We start from the raw sequence: 24,218 nt of genomic DNA on the forward strand, positions 1-24,218 counted from the left end.
ATACCGCAAAACAAAATCTAGAAATATATAATGGCATCAAAAGATAAGTAATAATGAACAATTCAAAATATTTTCAGCATAATATCCACAAGGCATATCAAGCCCAAATGCTCCAAGAGTTCATAAGTATCATGCGTGACTTAAATCTTCCACAAAGAAAGTTTTTAACTACATCGATATATTTTTAAATATTGTAAGCAAAGTAAGACCAAGTAAAAGCAAGGGAAGAGTTCACTATGCAACTTCTACAGCTCTACTCTTCTTACAGTTCTCCATCTTCACTTATTTCCTCATTTTCATTTTCCACCCCGTCACAAACCTGAAAGACAGCATTCCTTGCACATCAGACATAATAAGATATCAAGATCTAAAAGAAGGATAAAGTGCAATAAACCCCCCTCAACTATGCCCCTTTAAGCAAGAAACCCCCCTAATCTACAAAAGTTGCATAAAACCCCCTGAACTAACCACTTTCGTTGCAATTAACCCAGTATGACAAATGGCCAGTTGAATTTGGAACGTTAACAACCGCGTGTGTGTTAAGCGAAAGCCAAATTTTATTTAAATGACAATACAGACCTTATGAAACTAAAATACCACACTTCTTATTACTGTTAAACCCAAACCCCAGCCAAACATGCCCTAATTCTATTTCCATCACCAAACAATCCCCCCTGTTTGAGACCAGTGAAACCTAAACATAGTTACATAAACAGTCATACACGCAGCAGCGAGACCTTGCAGATTCGACGACCACGGCAACGACTTGCCGAGGAATATGACAGTGACAGATTCTGACGGCGACAGTCTCAACCAATCAGTGATGGCGATGGCTATGAGAATGGGTATTTCGATGATGAGACTCTCCGACGTGGCTGTTGCAGCGACAGTGGTTTCGGTGAAAAATCTGTTATATGGATTTGAAGATGATGGGCTGAGAATTTTGAGTTTGCGATTGGGTTTGATTGGTGATCGGCGACTATATATTCTTGGGGTTTTGTGATTGGGTTTGCATCCCTAACTCACTCTATTTCTCTCTATCTCTCTATCATCTAACTATATCTGCCTAGATATATGCATATATATATATATATATATATATATATATATATCGTTAAATCGTTCCATTTTGCGAAGGGGTGTGCCTCTATCTCTCTGTGTGTGATATACAAACACAAATAAACACTGATTTTGTTGGTGTTTTTTTTGGCAGAGAATGAGCTCCATCGAAGAGAAATTAACTTACCTCTAGTTTTAGATTCGAGACCAGGGACCATTTGAGAAAGATTGGTTTCTGAGATACATGAAGATTAGTTTTAGATTGTTGTTGGCTTAAAACATTGTTGATACAGGGATTGTAGGGGATTTCTTGAAAGTGGTTGTGGTTGTGGTTGTAGCGAAAATAATAATCCAAAATAAATATTGATAGAATGGATGGATGTCAACACCAGTAGTACTGGTCTTCGAATCGGCTGAGTTCCAAACCTTGTTTCCCCAAAAAAAATTGAATCAAAATTGGACTGTTGCGACAAAGTGATGACACAAATTGGTTGAAAATCATACTCTGAATTTGCCAAGAGACGATATGGGTATTCTTCTTCCTCTTCTCTCTCACTCTGAATTTGTAATGCTGTGTTTGTTTCCCTACTCTGAATTTTCTGGTGTGGGAATATGAACATGACTATATATATATAAATATATGGTTAACCAATTATGTGAAATGTGGTTTTTACCATGCGGTTCAGCCAGTTGTCGTAATATGATTTATTCTTGAAATTACACTATACACGTCATCCACCTAAGTTTACAACTATTGAAACAATTGTGAAACGGCATGGTGCTATATAGGGGGTAAAAGCGTCTTTAACTAATTCCGTTCTCCGCAGCTGACCGGAAATGTCATATCTGTCCTTAATTGCAACAATTCAATAGTTGCAGGGGGCAACTTGTACTTTGCGAAGTTTCTTGCAATTGGGGGATAGTTGAGGGGGGTTTATTGCACTTTACCCTCTAAAATAATTATTACTCCTATAAAGCTACTAAAATGAAACAGTAATTGACCATAAAACTTTTAAGTTTTAAGTTTATGCTACATGCTAAGGTAATGACGACATTCATAAGAAGCAATAAAGAATTTAACAAATAGCATAGAATGTAAAAATAAGTGACATGGTGCATCTTGCCTGTTCTTGATTTCCTCAGCTGCACACCTCCCTTCAACAGCCCCAGGTGATGATTCTTCAGAAGTGCCTGTATCACAAAATCTCTTTCCAAGTAAAACTAGGCTCTCCGTGTAAGCATCTGCATAAAATGAGTATATATATGTTTCATGTGTAGTCCCCCGAATTAAAAGATGGGTTGTTCGTCCAGCTTCGGGATCATGAGCTACCAGGTACCCATCACTAGTTGCCAGTAGAAGTTCGCCTTTCCTTGAGAATCCAGCAAGGGTATTAAATGTTCCAGTCATATCAAAATAGAATTGCTTAGTCCAAGACTCCCTTACACCATACTTTTTCATCACCCAAATGCAACAAGTATTGTCTTCTGGACCAGTAAAGTGGATGACAGCGAGTGATTCCTGAAACTTAGCAACGCCAAAATAAAGAGCACTTGACATCAGCATTGATCCTAATCCACTGTCATGAGCCATGATGTTATGAGGAAGTATAATTTGACTAAATTTTTCATGATCCATGTGGAAGGACACGATCAAGAAGCTCCCGCCATAACTACGCAATTTGGAAGCAACCCAGTGTGCAGCCCCATTGAGAAAAGCCTGGTGAGCCCTCTCATTGATGTTGATATCTGGAAGCGCCACATGACTGATGTTGCGCCAAGTCCCGGTGCTGAGACTGAAAATGTCAATCTCCTGTGGCTTGTGAACATAATCAAAATGCACAATTCGCAATTCGGACAACCTTGTAATCATCAGTGCTTGAATCGAACACAAAGCCAATGTTGGCACTGAATGGACCGTGCGAATCGAAGGTGACACGAACCCGTGGAAGGGGCAAAACCTTTCGAATGGTAGGATTCCAAAGAAAGAGATCATTGATATACATGAACCGATCGTCTGAGAGGCAAATGAGGCCATTGCAGCTACCGATTATCCGAAAATAATGGTTGCAATAGCTCTTCAATGAAAAGTCAAGCTGTGCATACTCCAAGAATGTTTCGTTATCATCGAAACGTAGTGATTAAGTCTCTTTATCATCGCCGTCATAAAAATCAGAATAGCTTCGAATCAGTAGAAAATCGTTGTTGTTGTTGTTGTTGGGTCGAGATCGATTGAGATTGAGGTGTTTGGTGATGAAAATAGGGTTTGTGAGGAGAGAGCACCATGATTTCCACACAGAGGTGCATCGGACTAGGGTTTTAAGGGGTAGACTAGTAAAGATGTCGCTCAGCACATCTCCAGGTAGGAATGGCAAGTAGTCTGACATTTTCTTCTTCGAATCTACTCCTCTCATTAATGCCAATCGGTCGATGGTTGAATTTGAAGTTGAAAACCCACACCACAGAGATTATGAATTAATAAACAAACAAAACCCTCCGCGTAAACCCTAGATTTGAAGCAATATCTAGTGTTGAAGTTGAAACCCTACTCTTTAACTAAAAAAAAAAAAGTTGAAACCCTACTCCTCTCAGTAACGCCAATAGGTCGCTGCTTGGACTTGCAATTGAAACCCACAACACACAGATGAATTAATAAACAAAACAAAATCCTAGTCGTAATTGCTGTTTGAGGGAAGCAAAGGAGAGGAAAGGAATGTCCTACCGCTCTCTCTCATTTACAAATTTGCAGGGTTTTAGTCCACTGAGTACTGAGCCTAGTGGACCCACCTCTGCTGTTCATAAAAACTCGCGTCGAAATGTGACATGTGGCCTTTGTTTCATTTTTCACTGTTGTATAAAAAAATAAAAAAATTTCTTTTATTTTTGTATAGAAAAATATTATTATGTTTGCGATTAGAGGATCAAATTCCCAACCTGAATTTTGAATTTAGAATTTAAAAATTTTAGTTACCCACGGCTTGAATTTAGAACTGAAAATTATTATTCAGTGCTTGAAAAATTATTTTTCTTTAAAAAAAAAAAGGTAAAAATTCCTGCAAATAAAATTTTTCATTTTCCTTCTTTTCTTGTTATTTTTTATATGAATATTGTTAATTTTGTTATCTGTTTAACCAATAAGGTGAGATATATATGGTTAATAGTAGCATGATGTGGTAAATAGATCCACTATTTTTCAATCTCAGGCAATGATACTTCTGCTCCATTTAGTAGGAAATAAAAAGAAAAAGAAAATAAAAATAGATTGAAGGGAGAGGAGAATAAGGGATGGACGAGAAATCCTTAGAAACGAGAAGGTGATTTATTTATTTATTTTTTTATTTTTTTCTTGATTGATGATAAAGAAGAATTAAGCTTATAATTTATTATGTTCATTAGGAGAGAGAAGGAAAGATAAAAGTTTTAAATTATTTTTATCATTATATTAAGTGATATCTATCATATTGTAATTTATAGAGGATAGTATTTAATTTAGAACTTCTATGATAGTCCATGTTTCTTCCCTCTGTCTTCCACCCATCTTTGGACAGATGAAAATTTGTAAACAGTGAATGATGACACATTCCTTATTCCCTCTTATTATCATTTATTTCCTTATATCATCTCTACCAAACAAATGAAGCTTTTTTCTTCACTCCTATTTTATTTCATATCTCTTCATTCCTTCCTATTAAACAAAACATAGAATTCCTTTTCTTAAATTTTTTTTTATTTCTTATAGTCTCCTATAATTTTTTTTTTTCTAATATAAATTTGTTTATGAAAAAAAGAAGAAGCATAAAACAATTCCCAATTTTCAATTAATTTGTTTCTTGTTGCATATGATACATATAATAATGATAAATTGATTGTCAAAATAATAAATTTTAGGAAATATTAACCTTATCTAGTTTTTATTTCCCTTCACGATTAACCAACTATTTCATCAACACCTTTATCTATTTTTACAAAGTATATATACTATATTTTATTAGACATGTATTAAAAGGAAATAGCAATAAAAGAAAAAAATTCAAAATTTTAATATTTTGAGGGAAATTATTTTTCATAACTAACTAACTTTCCCATAAAATATTTCTATATAAAACACACGCGCTCGAGATTCTTGAGAAAGTTCTATGAACTTAATGTTGTGTTTGGTTTACAGGAATGAAATGGAATGCAAATGGAAATAGAATGGAATGCAAATGGGAATGGAATGGAATGCAAATGGAAATGGAATGGAATGTTCATTGTAACGACCCAAGTCCGCTTGATCCGAATCGCTGATCGAGTCCTTACTTTAACTCGAGGTCATGCAAGGGTATTATGATCATTTCTCATTTAATTAATACTTTGAGGCCCAATAGGGGCAAAATGGTCCTTTTAACACAAATTTGGTGGTTGAAGACCCAAAAAGGGTAAAATAGTCATTTGATAAGGTCATCCAATGGAGGTGACGGAGGTGGTGGTGAAAGTCGGTGGCGGTATTAATGGTGGAAGGTGGCAATGGGGAAAGGCGGTAGCGGTCGGTGGTGGTGGTGGAAGGTGATAGCGGTGGTGGCGGTAGAAGGTGGTGGCGGTGGTGGCGGTAGAAGGTGGTGGCGGTGGCGGTAGTAGTAGTGAAAGTCGTTAGCAATGGCGGAAGGCAGTGGAGGTGGTAATGGCGGTAGCGATGGAGTTAGCAATAGTGGTAGTGGAAGGCAGTGGTCTAGTGGAGGTGGTGGTGGAATGTGGCGATAATGGTGATGGTGGTTGCAATGGTGGAAGGTGGCAGAGGTGGTGGAATGTGGCAATGGTGGTGACTGTAGTGGAAGTAATGGTTAGAGTGTGGTGGTGGTTGAAGGTGGTAGTGGTGGTAATGGTAGAAGTTAGTGGTGGTGATGGCAATGGATAGAGGTGGTGGTGGTGGAAAGCAGTGGAGGACGGTGTGTCAGTTGTAGGCAGCAACAATGGTGGCAGTAGCAGTGACAATGGTAGAAGGCAATGGAGGTGGTAGTGGTAAAAGGCATAGATGGTTGTGATAGTGGTGGTGGTGGAAGGCAGTGGTGATGATGACAACGGTGGTGGTGGTTTTTGGACATGGAGAATGAAGGTATTTTAGGAAGTTGATTTTAAAAAAAAAAATTATTAGGGAATTGAATGACTATTCCATAAGTTTAGTTGTGAAATGGATTTTCATTCTCAGAAATGAATTTTTTGTAACGACCCTAAATGATGCCAAAATAAAAAAATAAAAAAAATTTCAGCATGACCTCTGCTAAAAATCGTCCTACAACAACCTGTTTAAATGCATTTTTAACCTGTCCCAACATAATAAACATATAATACATTCTATGGTAGAACAACCACATACTATATCATCCAAATATCATAATTACAGTCCCAAAATATAAGATTAATATCAAATGTCCATGCTTTACAACATTTAGACAGCTTATATAAAAGTTACAGCCCATTGGTATAATTATAATGAGAGTCTATAAGTCGTCGTACAAAATACATTATGCTTAGTCTTACAAAAATAGTAAGACCCAAGTACAAAAACAACAAAATAAGCTCTTAATCCATACTAAGTTTGTGGTAGAATGTCATCCGTCACTTCTTTCCCGTTCCCTGAAAAAAAATGTTAAATAATAGGGTGAGCAATTTGCTCAGTAGGCGGTGCCTAAGACACACCTCTTGTGTTCTCGTGAATCCAAACAAAGAATAGAACAATAAGGGGCGGGGTCATGCCATGTCGGGAAAGCACAACATAATAACCAATCTTAACATAAACAATATGACGCTATGGAATGCAATGTATGCCGATGTCACTCCTCATTTTCAACATTCAAAACCATCACTTTCAAACTGTTAATATAACCTGCCCTTTGGTGACCTCGCAGCGACACGAGAGAAGGATTGGTTAGTGTCCCTAACCCTTGGTAACCCCGCGGCGTTATTTTGGGCCCAGTTAGCTCAACCACGCTAGAGCAATCTCCCTAATTCCCTCTAGGCTATATTAACACTCCGGCACTTTGGTACCCTCGCGGCGACTGGGTTTTCATAAAATACTTTAATCAAAACTTCTTTCCCATAATTTCTTTTTTTCATTTCAAAGCAATTTGTTCCCTTTTTCTTCCCAATGCTATGCATGAATGTTTCATGCTATGTAATTCATCATTCTACAACAAATTAAAATTTTAATCTCACATTACACCTTCTAAGAATACATAACATGCTTTCATACAACAATTTTAGCAAGTTAACAACATTATCGGCTAGGGAAAATAACACATAGAACATGATTTTCACACAAAACATAAATTTAACACATATCTATATACTCAAATTTCAAGGTTTAGTCACCTTAAAACAAAATCAACTCAATCTAGCATAATAAGCAACAAATAACAATAATTTTACTCACTAAAGCACAAGAATATATGGATTAGAGACCCTTACCTCACTTTTAAGCAAAACCCCCAATTTTCACCGCAAACCCTCAAAATGGGTCTCAATTTTCGGACTTCCTAGAGTGGCCAAAAGCTGAAATTGCTGGTATGGATTTGAAGATCTTGTCGTGGGCTTCAATTTGCCGTAAATGGCATCCAAAATTTCCAAAAGATGAGGAAGTAATTAGGAGTTGAAGTTGTAAAAGAAAAGAAAAAGAAACCAAAGCAGTGAGGGAGAGAACACTGGCTAAGAGAGAGAGAGAACGCTGATTGGAAAACAAAAAAATGGGTCTATATAAACCTTTGTCACATGTGGTAGTAAATAATAGGAGTGGGTCCCACCAATTTTACAAAATGTTTTATTCAATTAACATTATATATATATAAGACATGTCATAAATATTACATTTTCATTCAACGGCATTCCCACTTTAAATTACTTATCAAACAAAGGAATGGTATGGACATTCCATTCTTGCACACCAAACACTGAGTAATACATTTTAATGATAAAATTCCATGTTATTCAAACCATAAAATAGTAAATTTCCATAATTTTTTGAAAATATTTCATATTAATCAATTACACATGAAAATTTTACTTCTAAAGGGAGTCTAAAGGACTTAGGCCCCTGTATGCTTTGGAAGAAGTAGTTTGGTAAAGGATTTTCATTGATCAAAAAGAAAAATCTACTTCAACCGACATTCCCTGTATTGAGAACGCTGATTGGAAAACAAAAAAATGGGTCTGTATAATCTTTTGTCACATGTGGTAGTAAATAATAGGAGTGGGTCCCACCAATTTTACAAAATGTTTTATTCAATTAACATTATATATATATATATATAAGACATGTCATAAATATTACATTCTCCCTAACTTTAAAAGATTTCATCCTCGAAATCAAGACATACCTGAGAAAGAAAACAACGCTGGATACTTGGAGCCAACCTCCTATTCGAGCTCCCAAGTAGCCTCCTCGACTCTGTGGTGTCTCCAAAGAACTTGCACCATTGGTATCGTCTTGTTCCTCAACACCTTCTGCTGTGTGTCAAGGATTTGAACTGGTCCCTCTTCATAGGAAACATCATCATCATTGTCCACATCAACCCAACTCAAAATGTGAGATGGATCCGGCTCATACTTCCGTAGCATCGATACATGAAAGACATTGTGAACTCTATCCATCTGTGGTGGCAAAGCAAGTCTGTAGGCAACTTCTCCTACACGGTCCAAACTCTCAAAAGGTATTTTGAATCGTGGTGATAACTTACCACTCTTCCCAAACCTCAACAACCCCTTCCGTGGAGAAACCCAAAGAAAAACGTGGTCTCCCACCTCAAAGGATAACAGCCGTCTCCGCTTATCCGCATAACTCTTCTATCGGCTCTGAGCTGTAAGTAACTTCTGTTTGATCAGCTTAATCTTCTCAATAGTCTTAAGTACTATGTCGGGTCCTAAGGCGGCGGTCTCACCCACCTCAGTCCAATAAACAGGAGACCTACAAGGTCTACCATACAACGCCTCAAATAGAGCCATCTGGATACTCGCTTGATAACTGTTGTTGTAGGCAAACTTAATAAACGGTAGATGATCTTTCTAACTACCACCCAAGTCAAGCACACATGCCCGAAGCATATCCTCTAAGATCTAGATAGTACACTCCGACTGGCCGTCTGTCTATGGATGGAATGCCATACTAAGATGCAACGCTGAACCAAATGCTGCTTGAAGTCCTTCCCAGAACTTCGAAGTGAACTTGGCATCCTTATCTAAGACAATGATTACTGGAACTCCATGCAACCTTACAATCTCCTTCACATAAAGTACACCAAGCTTCTCTGCATCGTCTGTTGCCTTAATAGGCAAAAAGTGAGCCGTCTTGGTCAATCTATCAACGATGACCCATATGGCTTCATTGCCCTTCCGTGACCTTGGAAGACCTGTCACAAAATCCATAACAATATGTTCCCATTTCCACTATGCTACAGGTAATGATTGCAACAAACCAGCTGGTCTCTGATGCTCGGCCTTCACCTGCTGACAGGTAAGGCACTTCGCCACAAACTGAGCAACATCTTTCTTCATCCCATTCCACCAATACTGACGTCTCAATTTGTGATACATCTTGGTATCACCTAGATGAACTGCAAAGCGGGAAGTGTGAAACTCCCGTAAGACGTCCTTACGACAAACCGTGGGAACCACCAACAAACCCCTGAACCGTAGACCTCCATCTGCATGCAAGGCCCAATCTTTCACTGTCTCACCACCGGAGATCAAAGCGTGAATAGCATCTAAATCCGGGTCCTGTCTCTGTAACTCAATCACTCGTACAACAAGAGTAGGCTGAGCCACAAAACTAAAAAAGAATGTTGATTCACTGTCAACATCGTCATCAAAATAATACAATCCCATCTCTGCCAAATCCTTAAGCATCTTCCACTTCCGAATAGCCAAATAGGCCAGAGTCCCACGAGATTTCTGGCTTAAGGCATCTGCTACCACATTTGCCTTACCTGGATGATACTGCAAGTCAAAATTGTAATCTTCCAAGAATTTAATCCATTATCTTTGTCTGTTGTTCAAGTCCTTTTGGGAGAAAAGGTACTTGAGACTTTTATGATTCGAGTACACCTCGAATCTCTCACCATACAAGTAATGTCTCCAACACTTTAAGGCAAATACAATTGCCACTAACTCTAAATCATGAGTAGGGTAGTTAAGCTCGTGAGTCTTCAACTGTCGAGACCCATAAGCCACTACTTTACCATCCTGTATCAACACACATCCCAAACCATCACGTGAGGTGTCATAATAAATCACATAACCTAAGCCACGCTCAGGTATCACCAATACTGGAGTTGTAGTCAATCTTGTCTTCAACTCCTGAAAAGATGACTCAAGGCTTCATTCCACACAAACTTAATCCCTTTCCGGGTCAAACAGGTCATAGGCGCTGTTAAACGGGAGAAATCCTTCACAAATCTCTGATAGTAACCCGCTAGGCCAACGAAACTCCGAATCTTAAAAAAATTCATGAGTTGCTCCCAATTCAAAACTACTTCAACCTTTGATGGATCTACTGACACTCCACCTTCTGAAACAACACGCCCTAAAAACTTCACCTCTTGTAGCCAAAACTCACATTTCTCATATTTGGCATACAATCGGTGTTCCCGCAAAGTCTGTAAAACAATATTCAAATGGACCTCGTGCTCCTCCAGAGATCGTGAATACACGAGAATGTCATCCACGAAAACTACCACAAATTGGTCCAAGTAATCGTGAAAGAAGCGGTTCATCAAGTCCATGAATGCCGCTAGCGCATTAGTCAAGCCAAAAGGCATAACAAGGAACTCATAATGTCCTTATCATGTACGGAACGCTGTCTTTGGGATATCCTCATCCCTAACCCGTAACTGATAGTAGCCTGACCTCAAGTCAATCTTCAAAAAATAACTGGCTCCTCTCAACTGATCAAACAAATCATCTATCCTTGGCAAATAATACTTACTCTTGATGGTGGCACGATTCAACTTCCGGTAATCAATGCATAACCTCAAAGAACCATCTTTCTTCTTAGCAAACAAGACCGGTGTGCCCCACGGTGACATACTCGTTCGGATGAAACCTTTCATTCTCAAATCATCAAGCTGACTCTTTAATTCTTCCAATTCAACTAGTGCCATACGATATGGTGCCATAGAAATCGTCGCGGTACCTGGCATTAACTCAATAGTGAACTCCACTTCTCGGTGTGGAGGCAACTCTGTCAAATCCTCTGGAAACACATCCAGAAAATCACAAACAACTGTAGGATAATCTTCTTCCATAACATCATCTTCTTCAGCTATAAAGCTAGCCAAGAAGTAATCACCACGACTCCATCCACGAACTCCATAAAACATTGAAATGTGGGAATCACTCCGATCTCCCACGAAAAAGAAACAGTCTCCCTCGGGAGTGCAAACTATAACCCTTCCTCTGTAATAGTCGATCGTGGCATGAAAGGAAGCTAACCAATCCATCCCGAGAATGACATCAAAGCTAGTCATCTCCAGGAGGATAAAGTCAAACACAAAGGTCCGTCCAGCTATCACAGTAGAACCATCCTGCACAACTCGACTCAAAAACACTGAAACCCCAACTGGCGTATCAACACACAACGCCCGATCCATGAAACTGACCTCTAACCCCGATGCAAGTGTAAATAATGATGAAATGAAAGAATGAGATGCACTAGAGTCAAACAAAACACGGGCCCAAGAACCAAACACTGGAAATATACCTCGGAGAACTGACGATCCAAGAGATGCATCAGTCGGTGCAAATGCAAAGACACGTCCCTGCGGTACCTGAGAACTACCAATCTAAACACCAGACTGCTGTGCCGACACAGTAGAAGCATCCCTCCTAACTGGTCGTGAACCCTGAGAAGACATGGAAGGTTGTGGTGGTGGCGGTGGTTTGAAACTTGACTGAACTGTAGCTGACTGTGACGGCTTCTGCCGTGACCTTCTGCCACTAGTGGCGCTTGCTCCCTGACTCGGACAGTCTCGAATCAAATGGCCATGTTGGCCACACCCATAACAAGCCCTCGGAGCTGAAGAAACTGAAGACAACCTTATAGGACAACTAGACTTGTAATGTCCAGACTACTGGCATTGAAAGCAAACAACTGCACTCTTATTTGACCCAGCTAGCATAGGAGTGGTAGGAGCGGATCGTGCAGACTGCTGCCCTTGAAACTGAAATGAACCACCCCTATTCCTTTTCCCTGAAGGTCCCTCTGTAGATGGTCCTGCATTCCTCTTTTGTTTCCACTGTTCCCTTCTTGCATCTTTATCTTTAGCCTCTGCCTCTAGCATCAATGCTCTTTCCACTGCCTCAGAATAAACCTTGATGCCCTGTGCTATTAACAACAGCCTCATCTTGTAGTCAAGTCTGGAGATAAACTTCCGAACCTTCTCAACTTCATTACTCACCATCTCTGGAACAAAGTGGGAAAGAGAAGTGAACTTGTTCTCGTACTTTGTCACTGACATATTGCCTTTGATAAGGTCAATAAACTGATCCTTTAACTCCCACCTCTTGGGAGCAGGAAAATACTTCTCATAGAACAGCTCCTTGAACCTATCCTAACTCATCTCTTCAATCTTATACTAATTTGTAATCGATTTCCACCAAAACTTGGCATCTTTTGTAAACTTGTAAGTGGCTAGGATGATTTTCATGTGATCCTCCGTCACTTCCATAGAAGTTAATTGAGTTTTAACTTGCTCCATGTAGTCATCCGTTACCATGGGATCTGCACTGCCTTCAAACATCACTGGCATCAACTGAGAAAACCCTTTAAGAATCTTGAGACGCTTCTGTGCTGGCGTCTCCTCTACTTGCACTACCGGTTGTGGTACCGGCTGTGGTATCGGCTGCGGCTGAGTAGCAATGGTGACCCTCAAGGCCTTTTGCAACAAACGATTCAATACTAGTTCCGCCGAACTTTCACCCTCTTCAACGGGTGCTTCCACATTATCCCTCCTTGTAGGAACACTTCTAGGGGCAATCAAATCCCTAAGAAGTGTGTCCTCATCAACTGGCTCTGCCGGATTGGAGCTCGAGCTCTCGCCAACATCACCCTTTGTTGGCCTAGGGCCAACTTCCCTTGGTTCTTCACGCCGTGACATCGTTCTATAAAACAAAGAAAACGATTCAATAACGATAACATTAAGGTCCAAACGTGAACAACTCAACACAAAAGGACACTATACTAACACTTAGCATGCAAGACTATACAATGAACACATTAATATAAGCACATAAGCACGTAAGTATGTAAACAAGTAAACAGTTAAGCATGCTTTTGCACATAGCAAAACACTTTAACAATTAATCACATAAACTATGCAAACGACTTCCCATGCAACCCCTATGTAGGCCTCTACCCATGGTCCTAATGGTTTTCGAACCTCTGCTCTGATACTAAATTTCCAAAATAAAAAAAAATAAAAAAATTCGGCATGACCTCTACTAAAAATCGTCATATAACAACCTGTTTAAATGTATTTTTAACCTGTCCCAACACAATAAACATATAATACATTCCATAGTGATACAACCACATACTATATCATCCAGATATCATAATTACAGTCCCAAAATACAATATTAATATCAAATGTCCATGCTTTACAACATTTAGACAGCTTATATAAGAGTTACAGCCCATAGGTATAATTATAATAAGAGTCCATAAGTCGTCGTACAAAATACATTGTGCTTAGTATTACAAAAATAGTGAGACCCAAGTACAAAAATAACAAAATAAGCTCCTAATCCATACTAAGTCTGTGATAGAATGTCATCCGCCACTTATTTTCCGTTCCCGGAAAAAAAATGTTAAATAATAGAGTGAGCAATTTGCCCAGTAGGCAGTGCCTAAGACACACCTCTTATGTCCCCGTGAATCCAAACAAAGAACAGAACAATAGGGGGCGGGGTCATGCCATGTCGGGAAAGCACAACATAATAGCCAATCTCAACATAAACAATATGACGCTATGGAATGCAATGCATGCCGACGTCACTCCCCATTTTCAACATTCAAGACCATCACTTTCAACCTGTTAATATAACTCGCCCTTTGGTGACTCCGCAGCAACACGAGAGAAGGATTGGCTAGTGTCCCTGACCCTTGGTAATCCCGTGGCGTCATTTTGGGCCCAGCTAGTTCAATCAAATTAGGGCAATCTCCTTAATTCCCTTTAAGCTATAATAACACTCCGGCCCTTTGGTACCCCCGCAGCGACCGGGTTTTCATAAAACACTTTAATCAAAACTTCTTTTCCAAAATTTCTTTTTTTCATTTCAAAGCAATTTGTTCCCTTTTTCTTCCCAATGCTATGCATGAATGTTTCATGCCATGTAATTCATCATTCTACAACAAATTAAAAAATTTAATCTCACATTACACCTTCTAAGAATTTCTAAGAATACATAACATGCTTTCATACAACAGTTTTAGCAAATTAACAACATTATCGGCTAGGGAAAATAACACATAGAATATGCTTTTCACACATAACATAAATTTAACACATATCCATATATTCAAATTTCAAGGTTTAGTCACCTTAAAACAAAATCAATTCAATCTAGCATAATAAGTAACAATAATTTTACTCACTAAGGCACAAGAATATATGGATTAGAGACTCCTGCCTCACTTTTAAGTGAAACCCCCAATTTTCACCTCAAACCCTCAAAATGGGTCTCAATTTTCGGACTTCCTATAGTGGCCAAAAGCTGAAATTGCTGGTATGGATTTGAAGATCTTGTCGTAGGCTTCAATTTGCCGCAAACGGCATCCAAAATTTTCAAAAGAAACCAAAGCAGCGAGGGAGAGAACATTGGCCGAGAGAGAGAGAACGCTAATTGGAAAAAAAAAAAAAAAAAAAGGGTCTGTATAACCCTTTGTCACATGTGGTAGTAAATAATAGGAGTGGGTCCCACCAATTTTACAAAATGTTTTATTCAATTAACATTATATATATATAAGACATGTCATAAATATTACATTTTCATTTAACGACATTCCCCACTTTAAATTACTTATCAAACAAAGGAATGGTATGGACATTCCATTCATGCACACCAAACACTGAGTAATACTTTTTAATGATAAATTCCATGTTATTCAAACCATAAAATAGTACATTTCCATAATTTTTTGAAAATATTTCATATTAATCAATTACACATGAAAATTTTACTTCTAAAGGGAGTCTAAAGGACTTAGGCCCCTGTATGCTTTGGAAGAAGTAGTTTGGTAAGGGATTTTGATTAATCAAAAAGAAAAATCTACTTCAACCAACATTCCCTGTTTTGAGTTTCTCCTTTCAGCTTCCTGCGACAATAAAGACAAGCATTCAGTACAAAAGAAAAAGAGGTATAGAGCGATGGGGTCTCCTTGCCTCAATCCCTCTCGATGGTTGGAAAGGCTTGCCAATTTCACCATTTATCACCACCGCGTAAGAGGCTGTTTAGAGACAATTCATCAATACTAGAACCCAAAATCTACTTGCCAAGACTTTAGAGAAGACTTTGTATATTACATTACAAAAGGAGATAGGTCAGAATTTAATAACCTGAGAAGGATTTCTAACTTTTGGAATGAGGATGATATTGAGACATTTAAGCAAATAACCAGTCCTAAGGAAAGAGTTAAAACTTTTTTAGCATATTACAAAATCTTGTAGCCACTCCTAATAATGTCTATCCTCAGCTTTGTAACTTTGTCGATAACTGCCTGTACAGCAACATCAAACGCATCTTTTAAGGTTTCCGATTTAGACCCAGTATCTACATATATCAACCTCGGGATGAGACTTATAACACCCTCATTGTTTTCACCTGCTCAGGAAAATTAGGTTGAGCCTTTGCTCTACGCTAACATTCCTCTTGCGTATATCATCCTCGGAATAGATACTGAATACTTTGAAGAAGACAAGTAGGCAACCCGGCAACATCAAGTCAAAAGCAAAACTTTGCATGTACGATTCACCTTGAGGTTGCAGGCAGAAAAGAGAGCTCTGAAACATCTGCATAATACTATTAGGTGAATGACACTTGCTTTCCCCTAAATCACATTCCAAGAGTTTACCTACCCTGGAATTCTTATAATCTGCCCTCTAATCGACTTGGGGTTGTCGGAACGTGGAGCACCAGCAAAGGCGATGAGCTACTTGCACTTTAGGTTTTTTATACAATCACTGGCAGATCTAAGGTAGGGCTGGGCTGGGCTTGGCTCCAGCCCACCCAAAAAAAAAAAAAAAGATTTATTACTATGGGTAAATTTATCCCACCCAAAAAAAACAAAAAAAAAATTTATTAGTGGTATTAGCCCACCTCAACAAGCCAAAGTCCAAAACAAAGGCCTAATCCAAATAAGCTGAAGCCAAACAGGCCATAATCTAGTGATTTGTTTTTTTGGTTAAAAAAACTAATGTTATACTGATGTGTTCCTAGCCCTAAGATTCTAAGAATTGCAATTCGCATTCCGCCGATATCCACCACTGTCTTCCTCTGGCCTCTGCGTTCCGCCTATATTTGCCCTTGGTACGAGTTGAAGCCTTGATTTCGAAGGCCTTCAGTGCATCATTAAGGTTAGTGAACTCAAAACTGAATTGATTTCTAATTTTCTAATTCTGACAAACTTGGTAGTTGGTAAAATTAGGTTTTTGATGATTTCTAAGGACTTCTTATTTTAGAAATATATATATATATATATATATATATATATATATATATATATATATATATATATTTGTGAAAATGCACTCTTATGCTTTCAGATGAATGGTGTGATTTACTGATTAGTCTGATTTACCCAGTTACCCTAGTCCCTAGATTTGGAAGAGAAGAGTTCACTACTTCAGTACTTCACTGAATATGATCAAGTATTCATGTTATTGAAAAAATCAAGAGTCTAAAGAATTTTGCCGTGGCATCAACAGTATCTACTCGTTCACGATTTGGATTCTAGTTTGTCTTACTCATTGTGTTAATTGACTTAATTCTTGAAAAATTTGGTTCTTCAGTTATTTATTAATGAATAATGATGATTGTCCAGGCTAGCTAAGTCATTTACTTTATGAACAAAAATTCAAAATACAATTTAGTTTGATTTAGGCATTTTTAATTAATATATATATTTTCAAGTATTTTTAATTTAACTCATTCTTTAATTTTATTAGGTTAAAAATAATAATGGCTCAACATCAACCACCAAACAAGAAAGTGAAAAATATGTCTATTCTCATTCTATCAAAAGAGAGGCCAAATGAGTGACGATTATCAATCGAAAAAGGATATACCTAGTGCATCTAACATTGACAATGATCTTGATTCGCAACCTCCTGCCCTACCTCAAGTTGTTGAACCCAAGCAACTCCACTCTACTTCTATTGAAAGAGATCCCGGGTTACGTATTCAAATGCATGAATACCCGATGAATCAAAGGGACGACGTTAGATGAGCTTATATCAATTTAGGGCCTTATCAACCTAAACTTTCTAATTATCCTAGCTCTTAGACAGGAAAGCAGAATCGGCGATTTAAGGACAAATGGTTCAAACAATTTCCTTAGCTAGAGTATTCTTCTTCAAATGATAAAGCATATTGTTTTCCATGCTTTCTCTTTGAAGAGAGAAATAAAACGGGGACTCATTCTGCACTTATTGATGGTGGATTTAAGCATTGGAAGAGAGTTAATGATGGAGATAAATGTGTATTCTTGAGACACATGGGACTTCAATCTTCACCACATAGCAAATGTGCCATGCTTTATAGAAATTTAAGTAAATCGGCATAACATATTGATAAAGTATTGAATGCCCAATCAAGAGAAGATATTTTGAAGAATCGAATGCGGCTTAAGACAACTATTGAAACCGTTCGCTTTTTAGCATTGCAAGGAATTGGTTTTAGAGGCCATGATGAAAGTTCAAGTTCATTAAATAGAGGAAATTTTATTGAAGCGTTAAAGTATAAAGCAGAAGGAAATGATGAACTCTCAAGTGTTATCTTAGATAATGCGCCATAAAATGCCCAATACATTGCTCCATCGATTCAAAAAGAGATTCTTCATATTCTTGCAAACAAGGTGAGAAAAATGATTTGTGATGAAATTGCGGGAGGCAAATATTGTATTCTTGTTGATGAAGCACAAGATAAGTCTAAAACGGAGCAAATGGCTCTTGTTTTAAGATATGTCAAGCATGATGGTTTGCTAATTGAACGCTTTTTTGACATTGTGGGAGTTAAAAACACATCAGCAGTGACGCTTAAGGATGTAATATCTGATATTCTTATTCGGTTCGATCTTTCAATTCAAAAATTGAGAGGCCAAGGGTACGATGGTGCGAGTAATATGCGCGGCGAATGGAATGGAGTATAAACATTATTTCTTAAAGAGTGCCCATTTGCTTATTATGTCCATTGTTTTGCTCATCGATTACAACTAGCATTAGTTGCAGCAGCAAAAGATGAGCCAAATATTTGGCAATTCTTCTCTCACCTGACTTGTATTGTCAATCTTGTTGCTTCTTCTCCCAAGCGTCTTGCTGAATTAAAATCTTTTCAAAGGGATGAGATTACACGTATGTTGAGCATAGGTGAACGCCAACTGGTAAAGGGGCTAATCAGATTGGCACCTTGCATCGAGCTGGAGCTGCTCGTTGGAGCTCACATTATGATTCTGTAAGGGATTTGATTGATATGTATACTGCATCCTGCACAGTTGTTGAAAATCTTAGAAAAGATGGGCAAACTCAACAGATACGTGAGCAAGCCTTGGGTGTTTACAAGGCAATGAGAAGCTTTGAACTTATATTTATCTTGCACCTAATGGATAACACTATGGGATTCACTGACACACTTTGCCAGGCCTTGCAACACAAATCTCAGGACATTCTAAATGCTTTGAAATTAGTCTCAACAACCAAAATTATCCTTCAAAAATTTAGACAAGATGATTGGGATACTTTTCTTGCAAATGTGGTGTCATTTTGCAATCGACATAACATTGATACACTTGATTTGAGTTCTCGTTATGTAGAGAGTACGGGTCGTCATTGTCAGCAACAAGATCATATTACAGTTGAGCACCATTATCACTTTGACATTTTCAACTCTGTAATAGATTTACAACTAATGGAGTTAGAACATAGATTCAACAATGAAGTAGTGGAACTTCTTAGTCTTAGCTCGGCTTTGGATCCTAGTGATTCTTTTGAATCTTTTGATGTGAACAAGATATGCAATCTTGCTAAGAAATTCTATTCTTGGGACTTCACTAGTCAAGATGTTAAATCATTGAAGTTTCAGTTGATACATTATCAACTTGATGTACCTAATGATCCAGTGTTTCAAAATACTTCTTCTCTTACTGATTTATGTGGGAAACTAGTTGCAAGAAGGAAGTCCGAGTGCTACCCTTTGGTTGACAGATTGATCCGTCTTGTGTTGACTCTTCCCTTTTCTACAGCAACTACAGAAAGAGCATTTTTAGGCATGAAACGTGTTAAAACAACGATGTGTAGCACGATGGGAGATGAATTTCTTGCTGATTGCATGACCGTCAATCTTGAACGGGACCTTGTTTGGAAAATTGATTTGGAGTCTATTATCGACGAATTCAAATCTTTAAAGACTCGTCTAGCACAACTTAGAAGGATATTTTGTAATCTTTGAATTCAAATATATATATAGATTATGTTATAGAAAAAAAAATTTTACTTAAGAAATTGTGTTATTAAATTTATGTTTAATTTTAGCCCACCCCATTGTCAATTCCTGGATTTGCCCTTGCATACAATCTTGCCAAACACACACATCAGCATCTTTTGCCAGATGGAAATAAGTGGGATATGGAATAGTGAAATCATTTGCATTTCATGGGCTAGATTCAACAAGAAGCACGGACATATTTTTTGCAGCCAGTAAGAAGATAAGCTTGCTACCCGAGTCTGATTCTTCATCTCCTATCCTACCGGCAACAAGAAAATGATCTTTTCCACCAATAATGCTCCATTGACGCTCTCCATAAGCCAATAGACCAAATCAAGAGATGCAGCGTCCCTCACCGAAATGTTGTACCCCAAAGATACCGGGCAATATCCAACCCTGCATAAAAAGATACAAAAAAGGCAGCAGCAAGAGAAGAATCACGCGTCAAGTAGTCATATTGCTTCATTCTGTTACTAAAGATCACATCAACGGCAAATTGATTCGTGGCATACGAACCGGTACGATAGAACACGCGTTTTACATTCTTCAGTGGGGGTCCAAGCCAGCATTAGTAGTGAATTTACACATGTTCACCCAACGACTGAGACTCTTACTCTCCTTGAGCATATCCTCATTATTCCTCGAAGGAAGGTCATGAACATAAATATACCTCCCCCATCACATGGATCACTCTTGCTCTCTATGGTTCTCAAAGCCTTCATAAATGGTTATTATCTGATTAATAAGTAATATAATGCGTTGGAGGCAGAGGACTGGGAGGCATTGGAGGTGGCGGACTAGAAGCCATTGGAGGCGGAGGACTACTTGGACGACTAATTGGCATTTTTGTGCATTGCTCAGCTTGACTCCAATCAGACAGGTATTGAACAAAATGGTATTAACATATTTGGGTCCGAATGTTGGCGAATCATCGACAGAACTACCTCTGAGGATACAATAACAAGAACCAGAAAAATGTTGATAAAGACGCTAATAAACAAAGTCTGGAGTAGTGTTGATTCTTGCCAGTTCCCTTTTCCATATGATTCAAAAGAGAGCTCGTTGAAGGACAGGTCTCATCTGATTCCAATAGAAACAATCAACAGGCAAAATGCCAACTATTTCTCATCAAAAGAATAGACAAGCCAAATAGAACAAGTAGTAGCTAATATGCTTACGAAGTACATTTTAAGCAGAGTTAAGGTGGTTTGTAAAACGGCAATACATGTATATATATATATAAGAATTCCTCTGAATTCTTCATCAATGTCATCCAACCTGAGCGACATTTCATGAGTCACAACAGTTCTCATCAAGTTTTACATTTGTAAGGCACGTTTCATTAGTGCAAAAAAAATTTGCCAAATGTAGATAAAGACTGCAAGCAAGAAGAGAAAGAAAACAATGTATAGAATTTTATGAATCAACAATAGACAAAATTGATGCGCCGGGTCATCTACACTAGTGGAATGCCTTTGCAAGCTAGCAGCCCTGGGAGGTGCAGTGTGTTAACCGTGTCCTAGTAAATAGAAATTACGACTTAGAGATAGGCAACATAAATTTATTTAGGGTTTCCATCAAATATATCACTTTTTTCAATTAATTAGTGTTCCATCAAATGTATCACATTTTTCGAGCTCAAATCAGAATATTTAGAGTACAAAGGCTATGAGCAGTTCTAGAATCTATAGGTGGGCTTCACAAGGACATGGAAACTAATTGTTTTTTATTTGTGTGCTCAAAGTGAAGCTGGTCCTATAATGCAGTGGCACATGGAGCTGGTCCTTTAGCCTATAAGTGTGGGTGCAAATTTAACAACCAATTTACGAACACCTCAGGTTCAATATTATCACCAACTAGTGACTTCTCAATGCTTGACTTGAAACCCAACAAGTCTACCAAAAAAAGCTGCTTTTGACAACTTAATATCAAGTCAACCAAAAGAAGCTGCTCTTGACAACTTAATTCATGTAATAATGTGGCTCATACTGCAAAATAGAATGTAGAAAGATATAATGGCATCAAAAGATAAGCAATAATGGATCATTGACAATATTTTAAGCATATCAAGCCCAAATGCTCCAAGAGTTCAAAAGCGTACCAAGTGACTAAAAACCTTTCACAAAGAAAGTTTTTAACTTCATCGATATATAGTTTATATATTGTCAGCAAAGTAAAATTAACTAAAAGCAGGGAATAGTTCACCATGCAATTTCTACTCTTTTCACAGTTCTCCATCTTCACTTGTTTCCTCGTTTTCATTTTCCACCCCGCTCACAAACCTGAAGGACAACATTCCTTGCACATCAGACACAATAAGATATCAAGATCTAAAAGAATATATCTCCTACAAAGATACTAAAATGAAACAGTATTTGACCATAGATACTAAAATGTTGTTTGACATTTATAAGAAGCAATAACAGAAATTAACAAATGGAAAATATAGAATGTAAAAATATGTGACATTGTGTATCTTGCGTGTTCTTGATTTCCTTAGCTCCACTCCACCTCTCAATAGCCCCAGATGATCTTTCCATTTAAAATTGATCTGTAGTCCCACGAATTAAAAGAGGTTGATCTTCCGGTTCCGGTTTCGGGGTCATGAGCTACCAGGTTCCCATAACTTGTTGACAGTAGAAGTTCACATTTCCTTGTGAAGCCATGAATTGCTTAGGCCAAGAATCCGCTACGTCATATTGTCTTCTTTAAGAAGAGTAAAGCTGATCAAAGCGGTTCCCAAAAATTAACAACTTGAGAAGAGTGTAGTAGTTATGACATTGTCTACTTGGTCGTCTACTTCCACATTGGTCATGAAAATTTTGGTGAAATTATATATATAATAATGATCTTTATTATAGTGTTGCTAATTTTCAGGAATCACTGGCTGGGACAATATGACTTCTTAGCATCGGATTCTTGGACTAAGCAATTCAATATTCGTATGACTGGAACAATCAATACGCAAGCCAAGTGCCACTGAAAAGCCAAAGCCAATGTTGGTAAGGAATGGACCGTGGGATTGAAAGTTGACACGAACCGGTGGGCAAAACCTTTCGAATTGAAGGATTCCAGAGAAAGAGATCATTGAGGCTATTGATGCTACCTATTATCCTAAAATAATGGCTGCAAATGCTCTTCAATGGCAAGTCAAGCTCTGCATACTCCAACAACCTTTCGTTATCAGTGAATAATGCTCTTTATCATCGCCAACACAAGGATCAGTGCAGCTTCGAACAAGTAGAAGGTGGTTGTTTTTGGATCGATTGAGGTGTTTGGTGATGAAACTAGGGTTTGTGATGAGAGAATACCATGATTTGCACACAGATGTGCATCGAACGAGAGTCTCAGCGGGTAGTCTAGCAAGAATGTCGACCAGCATATCTCCGGGTAGGAACAGGAAGTAGTCTGACATTTTCTTCTTCCAATCTACTGCTTGCTTCAAGTTGAAACCCACACCACTCCATATAGATGAACTCGTATTTGATTTGAAGCAAAATCTAGGGTTGAAGTTGAAACCCTACTCTCTCTGTAACGCCAATGGGTCGCTGCTTGAACTTGAAATTGAAACCCACAACACAGATTAATTAATAAACAAACAAAACCAACAACACACAGATGAATTAATAAACCCACAGCACGCAGATGAATTAATAAAAACAGTTTATATATATTCTCTCATTTATTTCATTAGCATGAAAAAATTCAAAAAATTGAAACTAATAATAGAATTCACATTGAAACTTACAACAGAGGTAACGCCAATGGGTCGCTGCTTGAACTTGAAATTGAAACCCACAACACACAGATGAATTAATAAACAAACAAAACCAACAACACAGATGAATTAATAAACCCACAGCACACAGATGAATTAATAAAAACAGTTTATATATATTCTATCATTTATTTCATTAGCATGAAAAAGTTCAAAAAATTGAAACTAATAATAGAATTCACATTGAAACTTACAACAGAGGTTTGGTTAGCTAGGAAAAATAATAATAATAATTGAGCAAAAATTAATTTCCATAATCACCTAACTTTCTTATAAAATTTTACTACAATATAAGCACGAAATTTTTTATTTGTTGATAAAATTTTATTAACTTACAATAGAATGAAGCAGTAGAATGAAGCAGGAGGAGTATCCATTTAGTAAAAAATATCTTTTGTGAAAATTTATAAGGTAATCAAACAGTAGAATGAAGCAGGAGGAGTATCCATTTAGTTGGACTAAACTTCCCACTTTGGATCTCCCAGACCAGAATCAACCTTAACTTCTGAATGAAAAAATAAAATAAAATCATTGTAAACAATTATAAAATATAAATGGCTTGCTAAGGGCACAGGCTCAATTGAAAGATGCCAATCTTTATCGATGTCTTCCATAGCTAATAAAAAGACAGATAATAGTCAAGATTATAGAATAATGAAAT

General features: G+C 37.8%; 1 protein-coding gene and 1 pseudogene across 1 annotated transcript; both read right to left on the reverse strand.

Moving 5' to 3' along the window:
• Nucleotides 1–16: 16 nt before the first annotated feature.
• LOC132309402 (F-box/kelch-repeat protein At3g06240-like) lies at nt 17–3,094 on the reverse strand. Its single transcript, XM_059807715.1, has 2 exons — nt 2,184–3,094; nt 17–319 (listed from the first exon to the last, which is right to left on the reverse strand). The coding sequence occupies exons 1-2, from the start codon at nt 3,092–3,094 to the stop codon at nt 283–285; spliced, it is 948 nt and encodes a 315-aa protein (XP_059663698.1). The 3' UTR covers nt 17–282.
• Nucleotides 3,095–12,149: 9,055 nt separating this feature from the next.
• Nucleotides 12,150–20,501, reverse strand: LOC132309403 (xyloglucan galactosyltransferase MUR3-like; annotated as a pseudogene).
• Between the last annotated feature and the right edge of the window lie 3,717 nt (nt 20,502–24,218).

This window comes from Cornus florida, unplaced genomic scaffold, assembly GCF_030987335.1.
Source record: "Cornus florida cultivar Cherokee Brave unplaced genomic scaffold, ASM3098733v1 CherokeeBrave_3.0.0_Hap2_Chr05, whole genome shotgun sequence".
Lineage (NCBI taxonomy): Eukaryota > Viridiplantae > Streptophyta > Magnoliopsida > Cornales > Cornaceae > Cornus > Cornus florida.